Source organism: Misgurnus anguillicaudatus, chromosome 2 (assembly GCF_027580225.2).
Source record: "Misgurnus anguillicaudatus chromosome 2, ASM2758022v2, whole genome shotgun sequence".
In the NCBI taxonomy this organism is placed as follows: Eukaryota; Metazoa; Chordata; class Actinopteri; order Cypriniformes; family Cobitidae; genus Misgurnus; species Misgurnus anguillicaudatus.
The window spans coordinates 29,705,786-29,725,738 of record NC_073338.2 but is presented as its reverse complement, the minus strand read 5'-3'; the positions used below and the strand labels follow the sequence as shown (position 1 = coordinate 29,725,738).

Below are 19,953 nucleotides of genomic sequence, written 5' to 3'. Positions count from 1 at the left end.
ACAGACCGCTTTCAGGGTCAGGTCACATTGAAAGACCAGCTTCCGGATCTGAGCGAGTATCTCACTCTTGGCACTCGATAGGCTGATCTTCCTTGCCTCTAGATCGGCGACGCTGGCTTTATACTGCTCATGTGCTTCCTCTGCCTAGAGTGACCACAAAAACAGATTGTGAGCCAAATATAACCACACAGTAGCAAGGTTTTAAAAATGCTCTTTTTAAGCTCTGTGTAATTTCTGTGCACAAAAAAGATTGATTCAAAATAAATATATGACTGTTTAAAGCCATTTTGTTTGAATGGCTAACTTATATTGACTGAACTGTAATTGAACAGTTTTGCAACTTTAATGATTACAAGGTATTTACATGACTATGGAGCAGTTTCCCAGACAGGGTTTAGATTAATTCAGGAATTATATTAGGACATTTAAGTAGTTTTTACAAACATAGCTTACAAAAAACATTACTGGTGTGCATCTTGAGACAAAACAATGGCACTGATGTTGTTAAGATGTTAAAGGATTAGTCCATTTTCTTAAAAAAAAAATCCAGTTAATTTTCTCACCACCATGTCATCCAAAATGTTGATGTCTTTCTTTGTTCAGTCGAGAAGAAATTATGTTTTTTGAGGAAAACATTGCAGGATTTTCTCATTTTAATGGACTTTAATAGAGCCCAACATTTTAACAGTTTTTTAAACGGAGTTTCAAAGGACTATAAACGATCCCAAATGAGGCATAAGGGTCTTATCTAGCGAAACGATTGTCATTTTTGACAAGAAATATAAAAAATATACACTTTTAAACCACAACTTCTTTTCTAGGTTAGGTCCTGTGACGCGCCAGCGCGACCTCACGCAATACGTCATGACGTCAAGAGGTCACAGAGGACGAACGCGAAACTCCGCCCCAGTGTTTACAAGTGTGTTGAAAGAGGACCGCTCTGACGTTGTTGTATGTCAAATGATACAAATTAATGTCTTTGTGTCAGTTTATTGTATACAATGGTCCGCAAATGTGCGTTTTATATATGTAACACGTGACCTCTCTACGTCACTAGGCATTTACGTGAGGTCGCGCTGGCGCTTTTCAGGACCGGACCTAGACGAGAAGTTGTGGTTTAAAAGTGTATATTTTTTATTTTTCTTGTCAAAAATGACAATTGTTTCGCTAGATAAGACCCTTATGCCTCGTTTGGGATCGTTTAGAGTCCTTTGAAACTCCGTTGAAAAAAACTGTTAAGTGTTGAGTGTTGGGCTCTATAAAAGTCCATTAAAATGAGAAAAATCCTGCAATGTTTTCCTCAAAAAACATATTTTCTTCTCGACTGAACAAAGAAAGACATCAACATTTTGGATGACATGTTGGTGAGTAAATTATCTGGATTTTTTAAGAAAATGGACTAATCCTTTAAGATATGTCAATGCAATGTGTTTTTTTTTTATTTACCATTTCATATTAAGAAATATATAATTTGAAAAATGTAAATAGTATAGACTCAGAATATGAAATATCGGCTACAACACCACTAGTATTATACACAATTTAGGTCCGTAGCCTTATCTTTTGCTCGGTCCACAGAAAGAAAACCAGATGTTAAGTAGATTTTGTGCAGAACCTGTACTCTAAACTAATTCCCAGAAACTCATTTACCACTTTGAAGCCTAGTAACTAGTAGAGTAAACACAAGGGCGTGTGTGTTTGTGCAGTCTGTGACGGTGGTGGAATTTAGAGTTGCAAAATTCGTTATAGTGTGGTTCTACATTTATGCAGTAGCCTACCCTCTGTAGGGCCTCTTCCTCCACCCTTCGTTTCTTCTCCAGAGTTTTGCCTCCTGCGGCCGACTGCTCCTCCTCGGTGCGGCTGGTGGAGCTGCGTGCCTTCTCGTACTCCTCCCTCTTCTGCACCTTCAGCAGCCGGGCCTTTTTCACAGCGTTCTCAGCCTCGCTCTGAAACACACACACAGGCTATCAAGTCTAGTTCTGATAATATGTAAACTCAGAGATGAAATTCAGAGATTTCAAATAATAATCAGCACCATTTTCTTCAGCTCTCTTTGCCATTGTTCTTTAATCTCCTTCCTTTGCTTGTCCAGGTCGTTCTTCCGGGCCAGCAGTGGCTGTTGGAATTATGGGAAACGTGTTGTTGAATACCTGGCTTAGAGACTACTGCAGACTGAACGGATTGTGTATGAAATCTATACACAAAGTCCAAAATTGAAACATTTCTGAATTTTTGCCTGATCATAATCTTACCTGTATGAATTTGTTGGTTTGCAGAGCTGCGGCTGTTTGCAGCAGAACCTGATTGTACTCGATCTCATTTTTAAAGGCAGACACATAAATATCCTGGAAGGGCATGTAGTCCTTTAGAATAATAAAAACAAATTCTCATTAGAACTTTGTTTAGAGTACTGACTGACAAATATCACATTTAAATCCAAAAAGACCAGCACCTGTTGACTTGCAACTGCCTTTGCAGATTCTGCCATCTTAGCAAAGCTTTTGGCACATTCCATGTCTGTTAAATGAACAGAACGAAATTAAGGTAAAGCTCAAGAGCAATTCAGATCAATAAAGACAGAGCTTTACAAAAAGACTGACCCAGGCTGAGGCGTTTCTCTACCCAGGCCAGAACGTCTTTGGTGTATTTGGACCAGGCCTTAGCGTAGAGCAAAGCCGACTCTACTCCACTGTCATTCTTCAGCAGAAGCAGGTCCACCTGCTCCACAGGGGACAATTCTGGGAAGGACAAGGCAGGATCTGGACACACACACAACAACAACACTTAAAGGGGTGGATCAAATATATTTCATGCATTCTTACTTATTAACACTGTTTAAGAGTTGTTTCCTTATGCTAAACGTAGGCAAAGTGTCAAAAAAGCAGTTGGACATGATACAGAGTATTTCTGTGCCGAAAACACTTTGCCAGGATTAGTTAAAGTTTCGGAAAGTTTATTCGATTACGGGTCCAGTTGACGTTTCAGGGGTTTCTATACGTATCAATTCTTTTTATGGGCACTACCCCCAGAAAACCCCGCCCACCCGTTAATCACCGGGAGACGCTACAACTTACAAACATCACATTACGCGACAGCTTTGTTTAATTTCAAAAATCAACAATGGCACGAAAGAAGAAGTGTGTTTTTGGATGTAAGGAGAAGAAAGCCAGCCTTATGGAAACAATGCATATAGCTTATTATCCGGGGTAGCAGCGGAGTTTTGCGTGTGTGTTTGATGCGCTAGATTTCATTGAAAAGTCACAACCGGGTCATGAGTTGCATGCGGTAAGACTTCTGTCTTATGTTGGAAATAGGCGCGTACATATTATATAAATGACACGAACATGTAGTGAATCATAAGTTATAAGTGTTATATAGTGTTGCATGACTCGTACTCGCTCCTCCCGCGGTAGTAACTCCTCCTCCTTAATTTTTTCGCTAAAGCTGATCTTTCTTTTATAAATCTGATTAAACTAAAGACTCTTCGGAGATATAAAGGATGTAATACTACTCTATAGGTACTACAGATTAACATCAGAAATGCAGAAACAGTGTGTGTTATGTGAGCATACACATACAAAACAAACAGATGCTCCACATCTTTAAAACATGACGTTTATGCTTCTTCAACCTCATCCTCACGAACTAAAACTGTCATTTAAAATCCTTTATTAAATTTAGCATTTTATAGACTAAAAGGAAATTTTACAAGTCAGCTTTATTAAAGCCAGCGACAGCTGTGAAATTGGTGGCAGACTGCATGTAATATTTTTAAATGAGGTCTAACCATCCCCATGACACCAAAGGCAAAGAAACAGATCTGACACTAATCAGTACGTGCATGCTTAGAGGTCGGTATGACAGATATACTGCATTGCATGAGCGTGCAATATCATCTCATAAAATATGTGCTTAACCTTCGCCAGATGCTCTGACACGCACACTTTTGACCCCACCCCCACACATACACATCGCCCAGCTGTGCTCCATCTGAATCCAAGCACCCCACCCAAAAAGCCACATGTGGTTCCAATTTCACACACAAACATTAAAAAACTGAAAGAATGTCCACTATTTGGCAAAAAAGAGGAATGTGAGACAATATGAAAAATATCAAAAGTGTAAAAGGACAAAGGAGTGTATGGACCCCTGTGGTGGAGCGTGACCTATGTCAGGACTGCTTATCTGTGTCTTTGGTAAACTAACTCCTTTCATGTGAGGTTTGTTTAATAAACTAGGACATCATTTGTTGATGTTTGTATTTCTGTTTCTCAAAAGGAACATGGAAAATCTGTGAAGAGATTTACTACCCTATAATGGCATGAGTTGTATGATGAAAACAGGATGTAAAATAAAAACAAAACTGAAACTATTTACCTGCCAGATCATTTCTCTCCTGATTACATCCCCTCGAATCATCAGAGAAATTTTCAAAAGACTAAAAAATATAAAGGGAAACATTTCATTAGATAATGTTTTATTATAGAGGTTAGGAATGAGATATGCGCTTGTTTTCAACTGCGTCTTTGATCTGAACTCAAAACATCTCAGTCGATCAAGCCTTTAAAGGGACACTCCACTTTTTTTGAAAATAGGCTCATTTTCCAGCTCCCCAAGAGTAAACATTTGATTTTTACAGTTTTGGAATCCATTCAGCTGGTCTTCGGGTCTGGCGCTGCCACTTTTGGCATAGCTTGGCGTGGTCCATTGGATCTGATTGGACCATTGGCATCGGGCTCAGGGATGACCAAGGAGTTTCGATATTTTATTAATGATATTACGCAGTGCCCGAAAATAGTCCCCAGCTATTAAAAGTTACCAAAGGGACTATTTTCAGGCACTGCGTAATATCATTGCGCCTCCTGCAGCTATGTTACGGCAGAAACGTCCTTGATTATTATGGCAGAATGAGAGTATAGTTCCTAGCCATACCAGCTTAGAAAATTGCAACTTTAAATTTTCCGTCGATCTTAGTACACGATGTAACTACAGAAGAGACAAGTTTTAAATAAGAAAAATATCAAAACTATTTGGTCATTTTTGAGCGTGATGCTAGTGGTCTGGTCAGATTCAGGGGATTGTGCTAAGCTGTGCTGGAAGTGGTACCGCCGGACCCGGAGATCGGCTGAATGGATTCCAAAGCTGTAAAAATCAGGTGTTTGACTATAGGGGACCTGGAAAATAAGCCTTAAAAAAGTGGAATGTCCCTTTAAACACTTTGCTTTTAAATCAAAGAGGCCGACACACATGAATTATTATTGTCAAAACAGTCATCTGAGCTTTAAAAGATACAGTTTACCCAAAAATAAAAAATATGTCATTATCTTCTCATGTTGTACCAGACCCATATGGTTATTTTCTTTGTGAATCACATAAGGAGTATTTTAAAGGGATAGTTCGGCCAAAAACGATATTAAACCCATGATTTACTCACCCCCAAGCTGTCCGAGTTGCATATGTCCATCGTTTTTCAGACAAACACATTTTCGGATATTTTAGAAAATATTTTAGATATTTCTGTTCATTAAATGTTATGTTACGGGGTCCAGGAATAGTCCACGACCTTCAAGTCCAAAAAAGTGCGTCCATCCTTCACAAATTAAATCCAAACGGCTCCAGGATGATAAACAAAGGTCTTCTGTGGGTGATCCGTGCGGTGTTTTTGTGGAAATATCCATGTTTGGGGTGTTCTTGGCTTTGTGGACTAGCTTCCGGTGGCGCCGCCATTTTGGAGTGATGCGCATTCAGGATGAGAGCTTACGCAGCGTACAGAGTTTCTCTGCTGCTGCTCGGTGCCCCCGCCCTCCGAATTTGTCATACGTCACTAAGAAAAGTGCGTACACTACGCTAATCCTCTCTCCTGAGTCTAGGATGGCGGCGCTACCGGAAGCTGGTTTGTGGAGTTGATAACATTTTAAGTGTGGATATTTCTACAGGAACGCCGCGCGGATTGCCCACGGGGGACCTTTGTTTGTCATCCTGGAGCTGTTTGGATTTGATTTGTGGGGGATGGACGCACTTTTTTGGACTTGGGGGTCGTGGACTGTTCCTGGACCCCGTAACATAGCATTTAATGAACAGAGATATCTAAAATATTTTCTAAAATATCCGAAAATGTGTTTGTCTGAAAAACGATGGACATATGCAACTCGGACAGCTTGGGGGTGAGTAAATCATGGGTTTGATGTCGTTTTTGGCCGAGCTATCCCTTTAAGAATCTTCATGGAGCTCTTAGCCCCGATGATGTAAACCACATCTATAAAACTCAAATAAAAAAAAAAACGAAACGCCTACTATAAAAACCATTACAGATGTTGTCCACACAGTTCATAGCAATATGACTGTGTGAAAAACAGCTCCATATTAAAGTCATAAGTCAATGACTAAACAACACTTTGTATGACTTTTCTTCGCTTTTATAATAGTTAGCAGAGTTAAAAATGTCTGTTTTTAATTTTTGGGTGAACTAGTCATTCAATAATGTTTAAATAAGTAATTGAAGTGCCCCCGCACAGTTTGCTGACTCAGTATATGTACCTAAAGACCCAAATAGGAGGTGATGACTTACACGACTTCTGGCCTGGGGAAACCCCAACCTGCAGCCACTGTCCACATCTCCCATAAGGAAGTCAGACACTCTGAAATTTGAAGAGACACACATCACAGTCAATACATGTGAAATATTTAATATGCAAAAACATCATAGCCTTAAAGGAATAGTCTACTCATTTTCAATATTAAAATATGTTATTACCTTAACTAAGAACTGTTGATACATCCCTCTATCATCTGTGTGCGTGCATGTAAGCGCTGGAGCGCGCTGTGACGCTTCGATAGCATTTAGCTTAGCCCCATTCATTCAATTGTACCATTTAGAGATAAAGTTAGAAGTGACCAAACACATCAACGTTTTTCCTATTTAAGGCGAGTAGTTATACGAGCAAGTTTGGTGGTACAAAATAAAACGTAGCGCTTTTCTAAGCAGATTTAAAAGAGGAACTATATTTTATGGCGTAATAGCACTTTTGGGAGTACTTCGACTCGCCTGAAAAGTCCGCTCCCCTTCTCACTCTCATAATGGGAGAGGGAGGGTGTTACTGCGCCGAGTCGAAGTACTCCCAAAAGTGCTATTACGCCATAAAATATAGTTCCTCTTTTAAATCCGCTTAGAAAAGCGCTACGTTTTATTTTGTACCACCAAACTTGCTCGTATAACTACTCGTCTTAAATAGGAAAAACGTTGATGTGTTTGGTCACTTCTAAGTTTATCTCTAAACGGTACAATAGAATGAATGGGGCCAAGCCAAACGCCATCGATGCGTCGCAGCGCGCCCCAGCGCCCACGCGCACGCACACAGACAACAGAGGGATGCATCAACAGTTCTTATTTAAGGTAATAACATATTTTAATATTGAAAATGAGTAGACTATTCCTTTAATTTTTTGTTTTAAATGTGAGAAACATTAAAGGAACAGTATGTAAGAAATGTATATCAATTAATTATAAAATGGCCCTGATATGTCACTAGACATTAAGAAATAATTTTCATTTCAAATACTTATATCACTCACAACTGTGGGCTAGCCAGGATATTGTCATTTAAAATGTGGAGTTGCAGCCCTCAACTGATGTTTATGTTGTCATTTTATGTATTGGCCACCAGTTGTGTGACTGCAGTACCAGTTTTGGCCACAATCCTACATACTGTTCCTTTAAGTAAAGCTCATCCAAAAATGTAAATGCTTTCATCATTCACCCACCATCATGTTGCATAAGAAAATCGCACAGGTTTGGAACAACATGAAGGTGAGTAAATGACAAAACATTAATTTTTGTATGACAATTCCATCCAATTAGGGATGCACCGATAGGATTTTTTGGGTCGATACCGATTTATACAGATAACTTCTGGCCGATACCGATATTAAACCCTTGTATACAATACTATACAGTTGGTCTATTAGCTAGTTTATTTCTGCATCAAATTATTTTTACTGAACATGGATTGGGTCTAATTAACATTCAACTTACCAACCATAATAAGAGAGGCACAAATTAAGCTAAAACAAATATAATAAGACAGCATGACAACCTTCAAAGGTGGTTTTTGCTATTCAGCATTTAATTTATTTACAATATTAACTCATTTTTTAAATATAATGGATTTCTTTATGCAGTTAGTTAATAAACAATCGGTATCGGCCTTTCTCGTGCTATTGCCGATATGCCGATGGTTTTAAATTCATAAAAAATCGGCCGATAAATATCGGCAGCCGATACATCGGTGCATCACTACTTCCAATAATATATTACAACATGTCACAAGCACATTTCATTAGCTGTAAGAGAGTACTATATACAGCTGCCATGCCACAAAAACCAAAAGTGACTGAACTCTTAAGCTGATGCAGGGTTAGTTCTGTCCACAATTATGATTTAGAAAAGACCAATGGTACTCACACATTGCCAAACGTGAATGCCAAATTGTCAATCGACGTGTATATCTCGCCAAAAATGGTATCTTTATTTTCTTTACTGACTTCCTTGAAGTTTACACCTGTGGGAAGTGATAAACCACTTGAGAAAAAGCAACGGCACCAATTATTAGATTGACACTTCTTCTGCCTAGAATGTCAATATGACAATTATGCATAGATAAGCATTTCAATCGTTTGTCAGATAATGTAACATCAGTCATTGTTATACTTTCAGAAAAGAGACCTGAACCAACCTTTGTAAAAAAGGAACTACATCTTTCTTCCTTATTTAACATCTGATGCTGTTTTGTGCTAGGGACATGCTTCCCCACAAACAACAAATGCTGAATTGTTTAATGTTACTAAAACATCAAGGTCTTCAATGATAACATTGTTTCAAGCAGCATACGCAAATGTTGCTTTCTATGTTTTTAACACTAAGAAGTTGACATCCTATTGAATGTTTTCAGTAAGAAACAGTTACTGTAAGGTACAACAGATAAGTGCAGCAAGTGAAAACTAAGAAGCAATGAAACTTGCATGAACCAAGAGCTTCCTGTCTGCTAGCTGTGCCTTTCCTCAACAGGAAACCCTCAGAAAGCTTACATTTTCAAAACATTCAAGAGGAGATTCTTACCAGATTCTTAAACTCGCCCTTTAGTATAAGTCCAGTTACATCCAGGTTCAACATGCTAAAGCAGGGATTACATACAAACCGAAGACGACTTTTCCATGATATTCAGGAACTAATGCCACAGCCCAGTTCAGAATGATTCAATGGAGCTTGACTTCCACTTTTTCCTGACATACATGAAAAAGTAACCAGGGCCAAAAAAACCCCGACATCTTCTGTCGCAGTTTCCAGTTCCGCAGTTTGAAGATTGATTTAGGTTGTCACACAAAACGCAGCGGCGGTCGGCAACGGTGGGAATCCCCACACTCAACTGTCAGTCACGCTTGCGGCTTCGATCAGAGGCAGACGAGGACAGAAGCACAGGAGAGCGAGAGAGGTGCATGGCTCCTCATGCATGCCTCTCTGCTTCTGAATGCAGGCGGGCGGCTCGGTGGCCCCTGCAATGGAACGCTGACTTCTTCCTCAGGACATCCTGCAGTTCCACAACAATGCTTCCACTTCTGCCCCTCGAAGCTTCAATATGAGAATGGCTACATTCAGACAGAAAGCAGTTTTCCTGAAGTAGAGAATCCATCTGCTTTTTCTCGAAAGCACTTTCTGTGATTTTAGAACTGACCGATTATTTATTCACAAAGAGCAATTTTTAAGATCATGAGGTAGTTAAGAATTCTAAGAAAATTTTATTACATACAACTTTTTCTTCCCTAGAAATCTTCAAAGGCCTGTGCTTTAAAGGTACAATTCACCCCAAAAATGAAAAATCTGTCATTATCCACTCTTGTTGCTTCAGACCTGTATGCAGTTATTTCTCTATTAAAGGTACACTCACTCTGGCATAACAATCAAGGACTCCGCTGCTGTAACATGACTGCAGCAGGCGTACTGTAGTGATACGCACTGCCCAAAAATAGTCCCCTTGCTTACCTTCAACAGCAGGGGACTATTTTCAGGCGCTCAGTCTTTCCAGAGTTTTTTTGTGATTGTTGCGGGCAAAAATCCTTGATCTTGCCGCACGTTTTCTTAATAAATGCGATTAAATATGCGGGATATTTATCCAATTTTATGCAATAAAATTGCGGGAACTTGCAAAAACTGTTTGCAGCTTTTTCAATGATGTTCACCCCACATAATCATGGCACTTTATAACGTTCCCATGACAACAGGGGACATGGCTGCGCTTGTGTGAAGTAAATGCAACATTTTTCAACTTTCGTCTAAGATGTGCAAGATATGCAATTTTTGCTACGGAAATGTGGGGATTATGAAATCATGCAAGCCCCGCATATTTTGCGCACGGAAATCTGCAATTTATGCTGCAAAAGTGCGGCGTATTTGAAAAAATGCGGCCCCTGCATAAATATGCGGACTTTGACTAATTATGCGTTAAATCATGCGATCGCATAATCGCGTTTTTCTGGAGGGACTGGGCGCTGCGTAATATCATTGTGCCTGCTACAGCCATGCCACAGCAGCAAAGTCCTTGATCACTACGCCAGAATGAGAGTATAGTTCCTAGCCATATCGCCTAGAAAATTTACTTTTAATTTTCAGTCGGTCTTAGTACACGATGTAACTACAAAAGAGTCAAGTTTTAGTTTGCGCGATGCTAATGGTCTAATCAGATTTAATGAATTATGCTAAGCTATGCTAAACGTGGTACTGCCAGACCCGGAAATCGGCTGAATGGATTCCAAAACGGTAAAACTCAGATGTTTAACTCTAGGGGAGCTGGAAAATGAGCCTATTTTTTAAAAAGTGGAGTGTCTCTTTAATAACATGAGAAGTATTTGGTATAGACCAAATCTATAAAGCTCAAATGCAAACCAAACACCCACTATAAAAGTATCATAGTAATAGTTTGCATCATTTATACCAAAACAGCTGTGTGACAAACAGCCCAAATTTTAATCGTAAATTAATGACTATTTATAAATATATATACTTATAAATCCATAACTTGTCGCAGGTACAATGCGTCAGAACACAAGACAAAATACCAGAGATAACAGAGGCTCCTTCAGATGAGAAGCAGAGATAAAAATACAGCTAGTCAGATGCCAATGACTGCTCTAGACATGGGCGGGGAGAGAAAGAATTTCAACTTGAGACACTTGACACTTTTATTGCCTCGCCCCAAGAAATTTTGCAGGAAAACTATGCGGCAAAAAAAAGAGACCTCATGGACTGTGATCAAGGCAAAAAAATGTGCATCTGATTTCTCCAAGTCCCTTCTAGCAAAATATAGAATGACATGCATGCTTGATGTTAAAAAGCAAATGGACTGAAGTTTATGTGGGAAGCAGGAATGTGGGTACTGCAGGTAACTTGAAGCATGTACGTTGAGCATGTATCCAAGTCAACCACATTCCAAAAAGTACAAAATGACAAGTAGCAAACACTTGTAAATCAAACGCCTTAAGAATGCTGTATAAGGCGACATGCAATACCTTACTTGCTACTACAAATATCTTCAGACCTCCCTTTGAAGGAAACAATGGAAAGGGTCACTGGCCCTCTAGTGGCAAAAGCTGATGCACTCTAGTAGCCCCTCAAATTGAAAACATGCTTTTGAAAACAGCTGGGAATTATGTGGACAACTAGTAAAAGACACATTTCAGTATTATTCAAAAAAATCATCTGTTCTGTATTCTGAAGCATCAATCTGGACTCCAAGCTGCACTTATACACAATTGGACATTCCTGTGCACTTGCCAAAAGTAAAATTCCTCTTTTATTTCAGACAAAAGAGTTTCTAAGTGCTCATTTACATTTAGGAAACTGCAAGCTTGGTTTAGAGAACTGTCTAGTAACTTCCCCTCCCAGATGATGGCTTAGTGTTGCCTCAATGTTATCAAGTACTGGAACAAAACTGCAAAAGTGAGTGAAAAGTACTACAGGAGGTAGCGCAGCAAGATTGTATTACATTTTTGGGCGCTATAAAAAATGGGCGGAGCCACAAGAGGATGCTCACCTTTGACTTTGGCGATAACTGTACCCGCAGCTCCAAGGATTTCTGAAGAGTTCAGTGCTTGGTGCTTTCCGATGACACCCTTCAACGCGCGAACCAGCTCCCCGAGTCGTTCATCGACCACGTGCTGTGAACAATCTTGATTTTCTTTGGAGTGAGAAAACAGACAGAGACCACAAACTCATCAGCTCGCTACCTCGACAGGTTTGGGGAAAGCTCAGTTTTAAGACAGTATGTGTGCAGAGTGCTTTAGACTGAAGCTATTTAAAAATACAAGAAACTGAGTCATTCGTAAAAACTACCCCAATCGCAGATGAGGAAGTGGCATGCGTGATGGCATTCAGAGGCTTTTGTACAGTGAAACAGCATATTTGCTTTTGGCATGCTTGGATGAATGCAGGGTAATTGTGCAAGTCCTTGTGGTCAGAGTAGATGAGCAGATTACGAGGCCGCGTTGTGCCTGACATGCAGAGCAAGATAGTCTGTGTACATCAGAGATAGCTGGTGGCAAGATGAGTATACAGACAAAAATGAGAGCAGCAATGCGTGGGTATCCAGACATAGTTTAGTATAAGCGTTTATTGTTGTTGTTTGAAGGTGAGGTGTATGCTGAGAATGAAGCAGAGCCCATTACTGGTAATTGGATTATGGAAAGGGGATCAGGGAGATTTTACTTATTTCCTGTTTTCAAATATCTGTGTGTCTGAATTCATACATATTTGAGAAGTTGCTAGGAATGTAACTAAATGTTTTTAGGAAGTACCAAGCGTTTTTGTGTGACTAATTTTTCTTTATTTTAAAATAGCAGAAGTGTGTAAAAAAAACCATTCACTCTAGCCACCAGCAATAAACAGTGTAAAATATTCACGTCAAGTCAAGTCAGTTTAACCTTTAAGAAAGTTAAAAAATGTTAATCCCAGGTATGTTTGCACTAGGTCGATGAGCTATGTGTTGGCTGGTACACAGTAGATGAGATTATATACACTGTTACTGAATGTTGTAATGAAGACACAGAGAGATGATAACTTCACATTCTACGAAAGATAAAAAGATCAGCTGATAGTTAAACATCATCCATGCAAAAAAAAAATTTTGTCGTCAACAAATAAGCTCCCTCATCATAGATCAGACAGAATCTGCAGACCGCTTTTTGAAATTTTGCAATATGGTGAATTCTGCAGATTAGATTAAAAGAAACAGTATGTAAGAAATTTATATCAATTAATCATAAAATGGCCCTGATATGTCACTAGACATTAAGAAATCATTTTCATTTCAAATACTTATATCACTGACAACAGTGGTCCGGCCAGGATATTGTCATTTAAAATGTGGAGTTGCCGCCCTGAACTGATGTTTATGTTGTCATGTTGTGTATTGGCCACCAGTTGTGTGATTGCAGTACCAGTTTTAGCCACAAGTTTTGTGATTGCACAATCCTACATACTGTTCCTTTAAATAACATTAAGGGTGTATTCACACCTGAGTCTTTGTTTTGGAACCTGGTGCGTTTTCTCCTTTGGTTCGGTTCGTTTAGGCATACGTGAAGATGGCAGTTGTGCTAGTATCCGCACCAAAGCAATTGATCCGCCTAAACCAGGTGGTTGGCCCGATTGCAAATTAACTCTGGAGCGGTTTGTTATAAGTGTGAAAGCAGTCCGACCCAAAGGACCAACAAACAGGCTGTCTTATTGCTTTATTAAATATCAACATACATGATAGCGCTTTGATGACCAATTCCGGAGAGCACGTCACCATCATTCAAAAAACGTGCACCTGCCCCTTATGAAATTCTAATTGATCTCTTTGCAATAGACCCCTTCAAGGTTTGTAAACAGTAAATGACTATCAGGTGCGCACGCAGCACGGGGTCAAACTGTTCATATGATTTAGGCTTTCTAGTTAAATCTAACAGGGCTGAAAAACGATGACTTACCTGAAATGAAGTTAGCACTACAAACACAAGCCTCTTTGATCTTTGCATTGTCCCAGTCTGCACGTTTATTTGCTTGCAGCCACAGATGTTGTATTTTTTGTTTTTGAGATTCTGCAGGAATCCCAAAAAACTTAACGGCAGACCTGGTGCGATTTTCAAAGCCCACGACGCAAGTAGGCATTTTTGACGATACCGAATAATACGTAATGACTTTTCTGACCCCGACATGCGCAGTGGGAACCGCCTGTGACGTGAACTGTGAAGGGGTCTGTAGGTACATGGTAAGATTGTTTACATTTTGATTACTGCTCAAAAAAATTAAATAATGTAACTAGGGCTATTATTGTTAGGAATTACACAATTTGATTTGATTTCGATTCTTGAGGCTTCGATTCAGTTCAATATTGATTTATTTGCTTCGATATTGATTCAGTAATACATAAATACACAAGTAAATAAGTACCAGAGTATATTTTTACAGTGTTTCCACAGGATTTTGAAAGACTGTGGCAGTGATGACGTCAGACGCCAATTAGCATATATGTGACGTCATTGTGTCGGGTTTTACTCTTTGATCTGTCACATTACATTGCATTTTAACACAAATTTTTACATATTATCTGGTCTACAAAATAGTGACTAAACAACCCAGTAACGACCCACGACCCAGTAACTCCTTGTTTAATTCAATCAGCTCTTTCTTTAACTGCTGCTAAAAACGGGACATCGTCTGACAAAATCAATCACCATACATTTACATTGAGGCTGTACTGATGGTGCTCTGCTCATCAGTGTTGTTGCTTGCACAGACACACAACAAGAGAACGGGTATGTGTGGGAAACTTCTCAAAAACAATGTTTGCTTGGTTTGATGAATGAAATAAGTGGATCTTTATGTATATTTTTGCAGGTGCATGGCCTGGTCAAAGCTGATCCCAGTGGCCATTTCCCACTTCCAACTAGGTCTAAACAACAAGAGAGTAAAATCCTACAGCCAAGTCCTAAAATCATACACACTCACTAAACGAAACTCCACTAGAAAACAACATAATATGCTCCTCCACCACCACCACCTGGGCAGTCAAGTGCAGGTCTTCTCCCTGAAAGAATTAGGAGATTCCAGTTTGGTAAGTGGAGTGGAGGCCCTAGCCTCAGGGGTAACCAGAGTGTCCTCCCCTTTAACTTTGAAGTGTCCCTCACCAACAGCACAGAGACAAAAGCCCTCCATTAGAATCCCCAACCCCTGCTGTAGGTTTTCCTCTCTGTGCCCTCCTAATTACTGGTGAGGGGTCAAGTCCCAACCAGCAGGTCAAAGAGGGAAACCCTGCACTGATTTGGCTTTAACTGTTTGCATGATCTAAAAATCAGAAAACTCGCATTCTTGATATTTCTGAGGAAGCATTTTACTATTTGCTGGTGTCTAAACATGTTAAATTGGAGATCTGTTAATCAATCTATGGCCTTAAATTCCTGTCTATGACAGCGAGAGCACCACCCCAAGACAGCAAGACAGATGGAATGTTCTATCCACCCAATGGGGGCCCAGCACACGGGACTATGTCATGTGTCAGAGCTGATTGGGGTCCCAGGACGTCTTCATGCCAGCGTAGCAACCAGTGGTCTCCAGTCCCGCTCTAGGTCTGTTATGAATAATGCATCATCTGGGCCCCCAAACACTTTAGTGCTGTCAAAACAATGGGATTAAAAAAAAACTATGCATTAAAATTGCTCAGGGGGAACTGAGGGACATTGTTTCGGTGGGCATAATGCTGGAGGCACACACGCATTGTTCAGGACGAGCCCCCTGCCGATGGCCCTCCGTCCAGGGTCTATTTCACTCAGAGAGCTCCAGCAGCGAGTCGCTGTCCCTCCCACGCTCAGCCTGCGTGCTGGCCCAGCCACGCTTCACGCTCAGTCTCTTCATGTTTCACTGGTGCTTTTCGACCACCCCTCCGTCTCTGATCAGAGCTGTTTAACATAATCTCACCCAACTGTCAACAAGCCTCGCACCACAGTGTGAGAATGAAGCCTCCTAATGGCCCCTACTACACATTTCTGTCTCATTATGGACTCTTATGAACACACATTTCAGAACGTGCATAACCATTTGACACCAATAATGCTTTTCAGATCTTAGCAGATACGTATTGTTTAAACTGAAATTGTGATTTGTCCATAGCTGACAAGGACAATAGGAGAAACTGGTATTTAGTTACTATGGTACGTCAAACACTAAAGATTGTTAAATGACACACCAATCCACACAATAAAATAAAATAAAAAATGATTCATGTGATCAAATCTTTAAATTCAATAACTAAAAAAGCTTTTCATTTAGTAAACCTATTGAAAGACGTGAAATTAAGCTAATTTTGTTTTTAGTTAGTATCCTATTAGGGGTGTAACGATTAACCATGTAAATGCGCGTTTTCTCAATGAATGAAATTGAATGAATTACGGTGAAATCCAGGCACATCCGAATGCCAGGGGGCGCTCCAGTGCAGAAACTCCCTTTGTGCCAAAGAAGAAGTAGCATTACGAATGCTATTCCAGGAAATGTCTACAGTAATATTTATATAACTGTTCTTCAAATTGTTTCAGGTATTTTCATGATAATAAAGAATATTTTAAATGATTTGGTTTAACGAGTGTTGCTTTTTTAAATGCACGTTATAAACGACTCCAACTCGTTATGATTTTAGATTGATAAAGACTTCCTACTGACCAAATGCCGTAGTATACGCACAAGCTGTGCATTAAACAAAGAATCGCAGTCTTGCGATTCCGAATCAATTTCAGACAGGCATTTTTAATGGGACACACGGTTTAATCGTTACATCCCTATATCCTATCATTGAGCAACAAATGTAACGCAAATAACCAAGATAATACCAATCGTAACTTAGTAATAATGACATATAACAGCTGGATTGTACAGAATGTTACTGTCTGAATGAAACTAAAACGTCAGTCTTTCCCTAAAGGCCCTTGCATATTTTTTGTTCCGGCATTATGTTCCCAATGTTCCCTGGAAAACTAGCGAGTTGACACAATGTCATCATGGACTTCAAAGCTTTTACGCACAGCTGCTGGCATTTCCTCCGTTGCTAACAACAGGTAATCAATAGGCACGTCTCGACCTGCCTTAGTTGTGTTTTGCCCAAAGCGGCAGCCGAGCTTAGCGACACTCTGTTGTGACTCATCTGTGAGAAAGCGCCACTGGGTTTAACGCCATGCCTGTCGGCCTTCCTCAAATCATCCCACTTCTCATTTATGGGAACTGAAAAAGCGTTCTTTGAAGTGTAGGAAATTAACAGAGACTAGAGTGTCTATTACTATATTAGGGGGGAAAAAAACGCCACAAGCACCACTTTAGAGTGGCAAGTCACGTTTCATTTCAGTATATTTTATCAGTCAAAATAACTTCTATCAACAAGCTTTGATGTGATGATTTACATCCCAAAAAAAGCCACACACGTACACACGTCATCCAAGCTAATCTTGCTCGATTTTCATGGGCCAACTGGCACATCACCATGACCAATCTGCTGAACTGTGGCTTTAAATCCACACCCCAGGAAACGCTCCCCAACCGCAGGCCCACACAAAACATCCCTCACCTTCAGTAGGAAAGTTACTGCCCAACAAATTTCTCTCCTACACTTCACAAGCGCAGCGAGTCATTATATGGCCTACCAAGGGGACTTTGGCAATGGTGCCACCCGCAACACTCTGTAAAGCAATCTCGTTACACAAGGGTGGGATGTCTTTTTTTCACTTTTCAATTTTGAAGGTTTTGTCCATATCCCCAGATTAACACCACTACAATATGCCAAAGGGGCCTCCACCCCAGGACCTCCAACAGGCTGGGGTATTCAGGCAAACAATTTCTCAACTGGGTCCAGCTATGAGAAAAATGTAAAATCTGACTCCTTTTATTTTAGATCTCAAACCCACATTTGCCTTACAGTTATCAGGACATTTGTAGAGCAGTTTTTAAAACATTTTTTTGTAGGTCATTCTCTGTGCACAGTCCTTGAGCAATAATAAGAAAATAACAGTGAAGATAAATAATGCTTATTTTTTAACCATGTCTAAAAATGCAAAAGAGCTGAACTAGTTTAAAACTAGAACCGATCTTTCAGAGTTCCCATGCTTTAAGACTGAGAGAGTTTTATAAAATCAAACCCTGTAAAGTAAAGTTACTGGTGTTAATTGTACACTGCTGGTGTATATATGAGTCTTACCAGACAGGGTGGGACTCACCAACAGTGTACATTTAAGTGATTTAGCATTTTAAAGGCTTGTGAGTAAAATTGCATATATTCCCAGCAAATAAAAAACGAATAAAGTGGAAAATCTCAGAATACTCACACAATAAAACCTTGAATCATTTCGCCTGGATTATTTTAGATAATTGACAGAGTTGCAAGTAATTCAGACTATTTGATCGACAATGTAAAGCACAGAATAGAGATGCACATAGGAAGCACAAACAAACACTTAACAACGCTATCTGAATGTATATCTAAGATAACTATAGTCGCAATATAGATGCATGATTGACTGAAAGCCACATGCCACATGACCTTTTCCTGGTTATGACGGCACTTTTCAAACTCATTGCACTCAAGAGAAGCCATGAAACTTTTCCTCTTAACAGAATAGCACATACTTTCAGCTAGCCACATGATGAGCGTGAATATGCCACAATACACTTACTGGTTCTGGAATCTGGATGTGCTTCTCTCCTAACACATGGGGAATTATTTAATATTTAGACCTTCCAGTAAAAACACCCCAATCCTCTGAATCTCCAACTGTTACGGGAGTTCAACATTACATTAAAAACATCTCATTTCTGGATTCAAAGAAAATCACACTAGGCTTGGCTATGAGATGTGTTTTGACGAAAGAAACAAACATACTGACATTTCTCTCGAAGGATTTGTATAACATCTAGAAGTTTTACTGGGAAAGATGTAGCTCCGAGAGAAGGAATAAAAAACATTAAACAAAGGCAAATTTGATCATCAAAACTTTGCACCTCACTTAACACTTCGGCGGCTGCCAGTGTCAAATAATCAAACATGTCTATGAAAGCGTTTTAAAATTTCAACAAGGAAAGAGTCATTTTTCATCTGTCGCACACCTAACAACAGTCAATCGAAGGCCTCATAGCAACAAGTGAACATTTGTTCAAGAGGAATGCGGGGTATGCAGGAGAAGGAGGAGGGGGTTTCATGGCGGAGGAGTAATCACACACGAGAAGAGTTTTGTCACACCGATCAAAGTGATGAGCCAAGCTTATAGTCAACATAAATGCTAAGCGCTAACTAATAATATAGCAACAAGTAAAACCTAAAATTAATAAATAAATAAATAAATAAATAAATAAATAAAAGCAACATGGCCTGTTAAAAAGTTTAAATGCCAAAAATTTTTGTGCCCGATCACTTTAAGGCTACAAAAGCTTCGAGCAGGCATTCAGCGTGACATGAATTCAGATTACATTAGTAAATAAGCATAGAGATTAGTTTCTCCAGTGTTTCTCTCGGCTAACCTGTAGACCCCAAAAACATGACGTGAAGTGTCTGGGGAGCTGTGATGATTGATCTCTGTGCGAACGGATGAATCCATACATTTAAAGGGTCAGTGAGCATCTCCTGCACTAAGAGAGATCAGGGCAATGGGAGAATGGGGAGGTCGAAAGCATGTGCTTGTGAGAAGTGTCACCAGACTGTGCCCAGCTTGACAGAGGTGATGATGTCACAAGTAAAGACTCATTGATCAATAGTTAACTACACAGTCAACAGATTATAAACAGCTAAAATCCATTTCGCAAGGCCTCTAGGACTGACTGAAATAATGGGAAACGGTATCAGTTATTTAGATTCTGTGAATCAAATTCAATGTTTTGTTGGTATCTCTAGGGCT

General features: G+C 39.7%; 1 protein-coding gene across 2 annotated transcripts in view; it reads right to left on the bottom strand.

The window, feature by feature from the left end:
* arhgap29b (Rho GTPase activating protein 29b) overlaps window positions 1-19,953 on the bottom strand; it is a 38,531-nt gene that overhangs the window by 11,558 nt on the left and 7,020 nt on the right. The window contains exons 3-12 of one of the 2 annotated variants that reach the window (XM_073876480.1): window positions 12,084-12,227; window positions 8,462-8,558; window positions 6,569-6,638; window positions 4,378-4,438; window positions 2,601-2,759; window positions 2,453-2,517; window positions 2,253-2,363; window positions 2,036-2,116; window positions 1,779-1,946; window positions 7-144 (exon numbers count right to left, since the gene is read on the bottom strand). In XM_073876480.1, the coding sequence (XP_073732581.1) occupies window positions 7-144; window positions 1,779-1,946; window positions 2,036-2,116; window positions 2,253-2,363; window positions 2,453-2,517; window positions 2,601-2,759; window positions 4,378-4,438; window positions 6,569-6,638; window positions 8,462-8,558; window positions 12,084-12,227 (1,094 nt within the window). Of the gene's footprint in view, window positions 1-6; window positions 145-1,778; window positions 1,947-2,035; window positions 2,117-2,252; window positions 2,364-2,452; window positions 2,518-2,600; window positions 2,760-4,377; window positions 4,439-6,568; window positions 6,639-8,461; window positions 8,559-9,115; window positions 9,825-12,083; window positions 12,228-19,953 lie in introns of those variants that run through there. The other variant, XM_073876481.1, reaches the window with a different exon arrangement.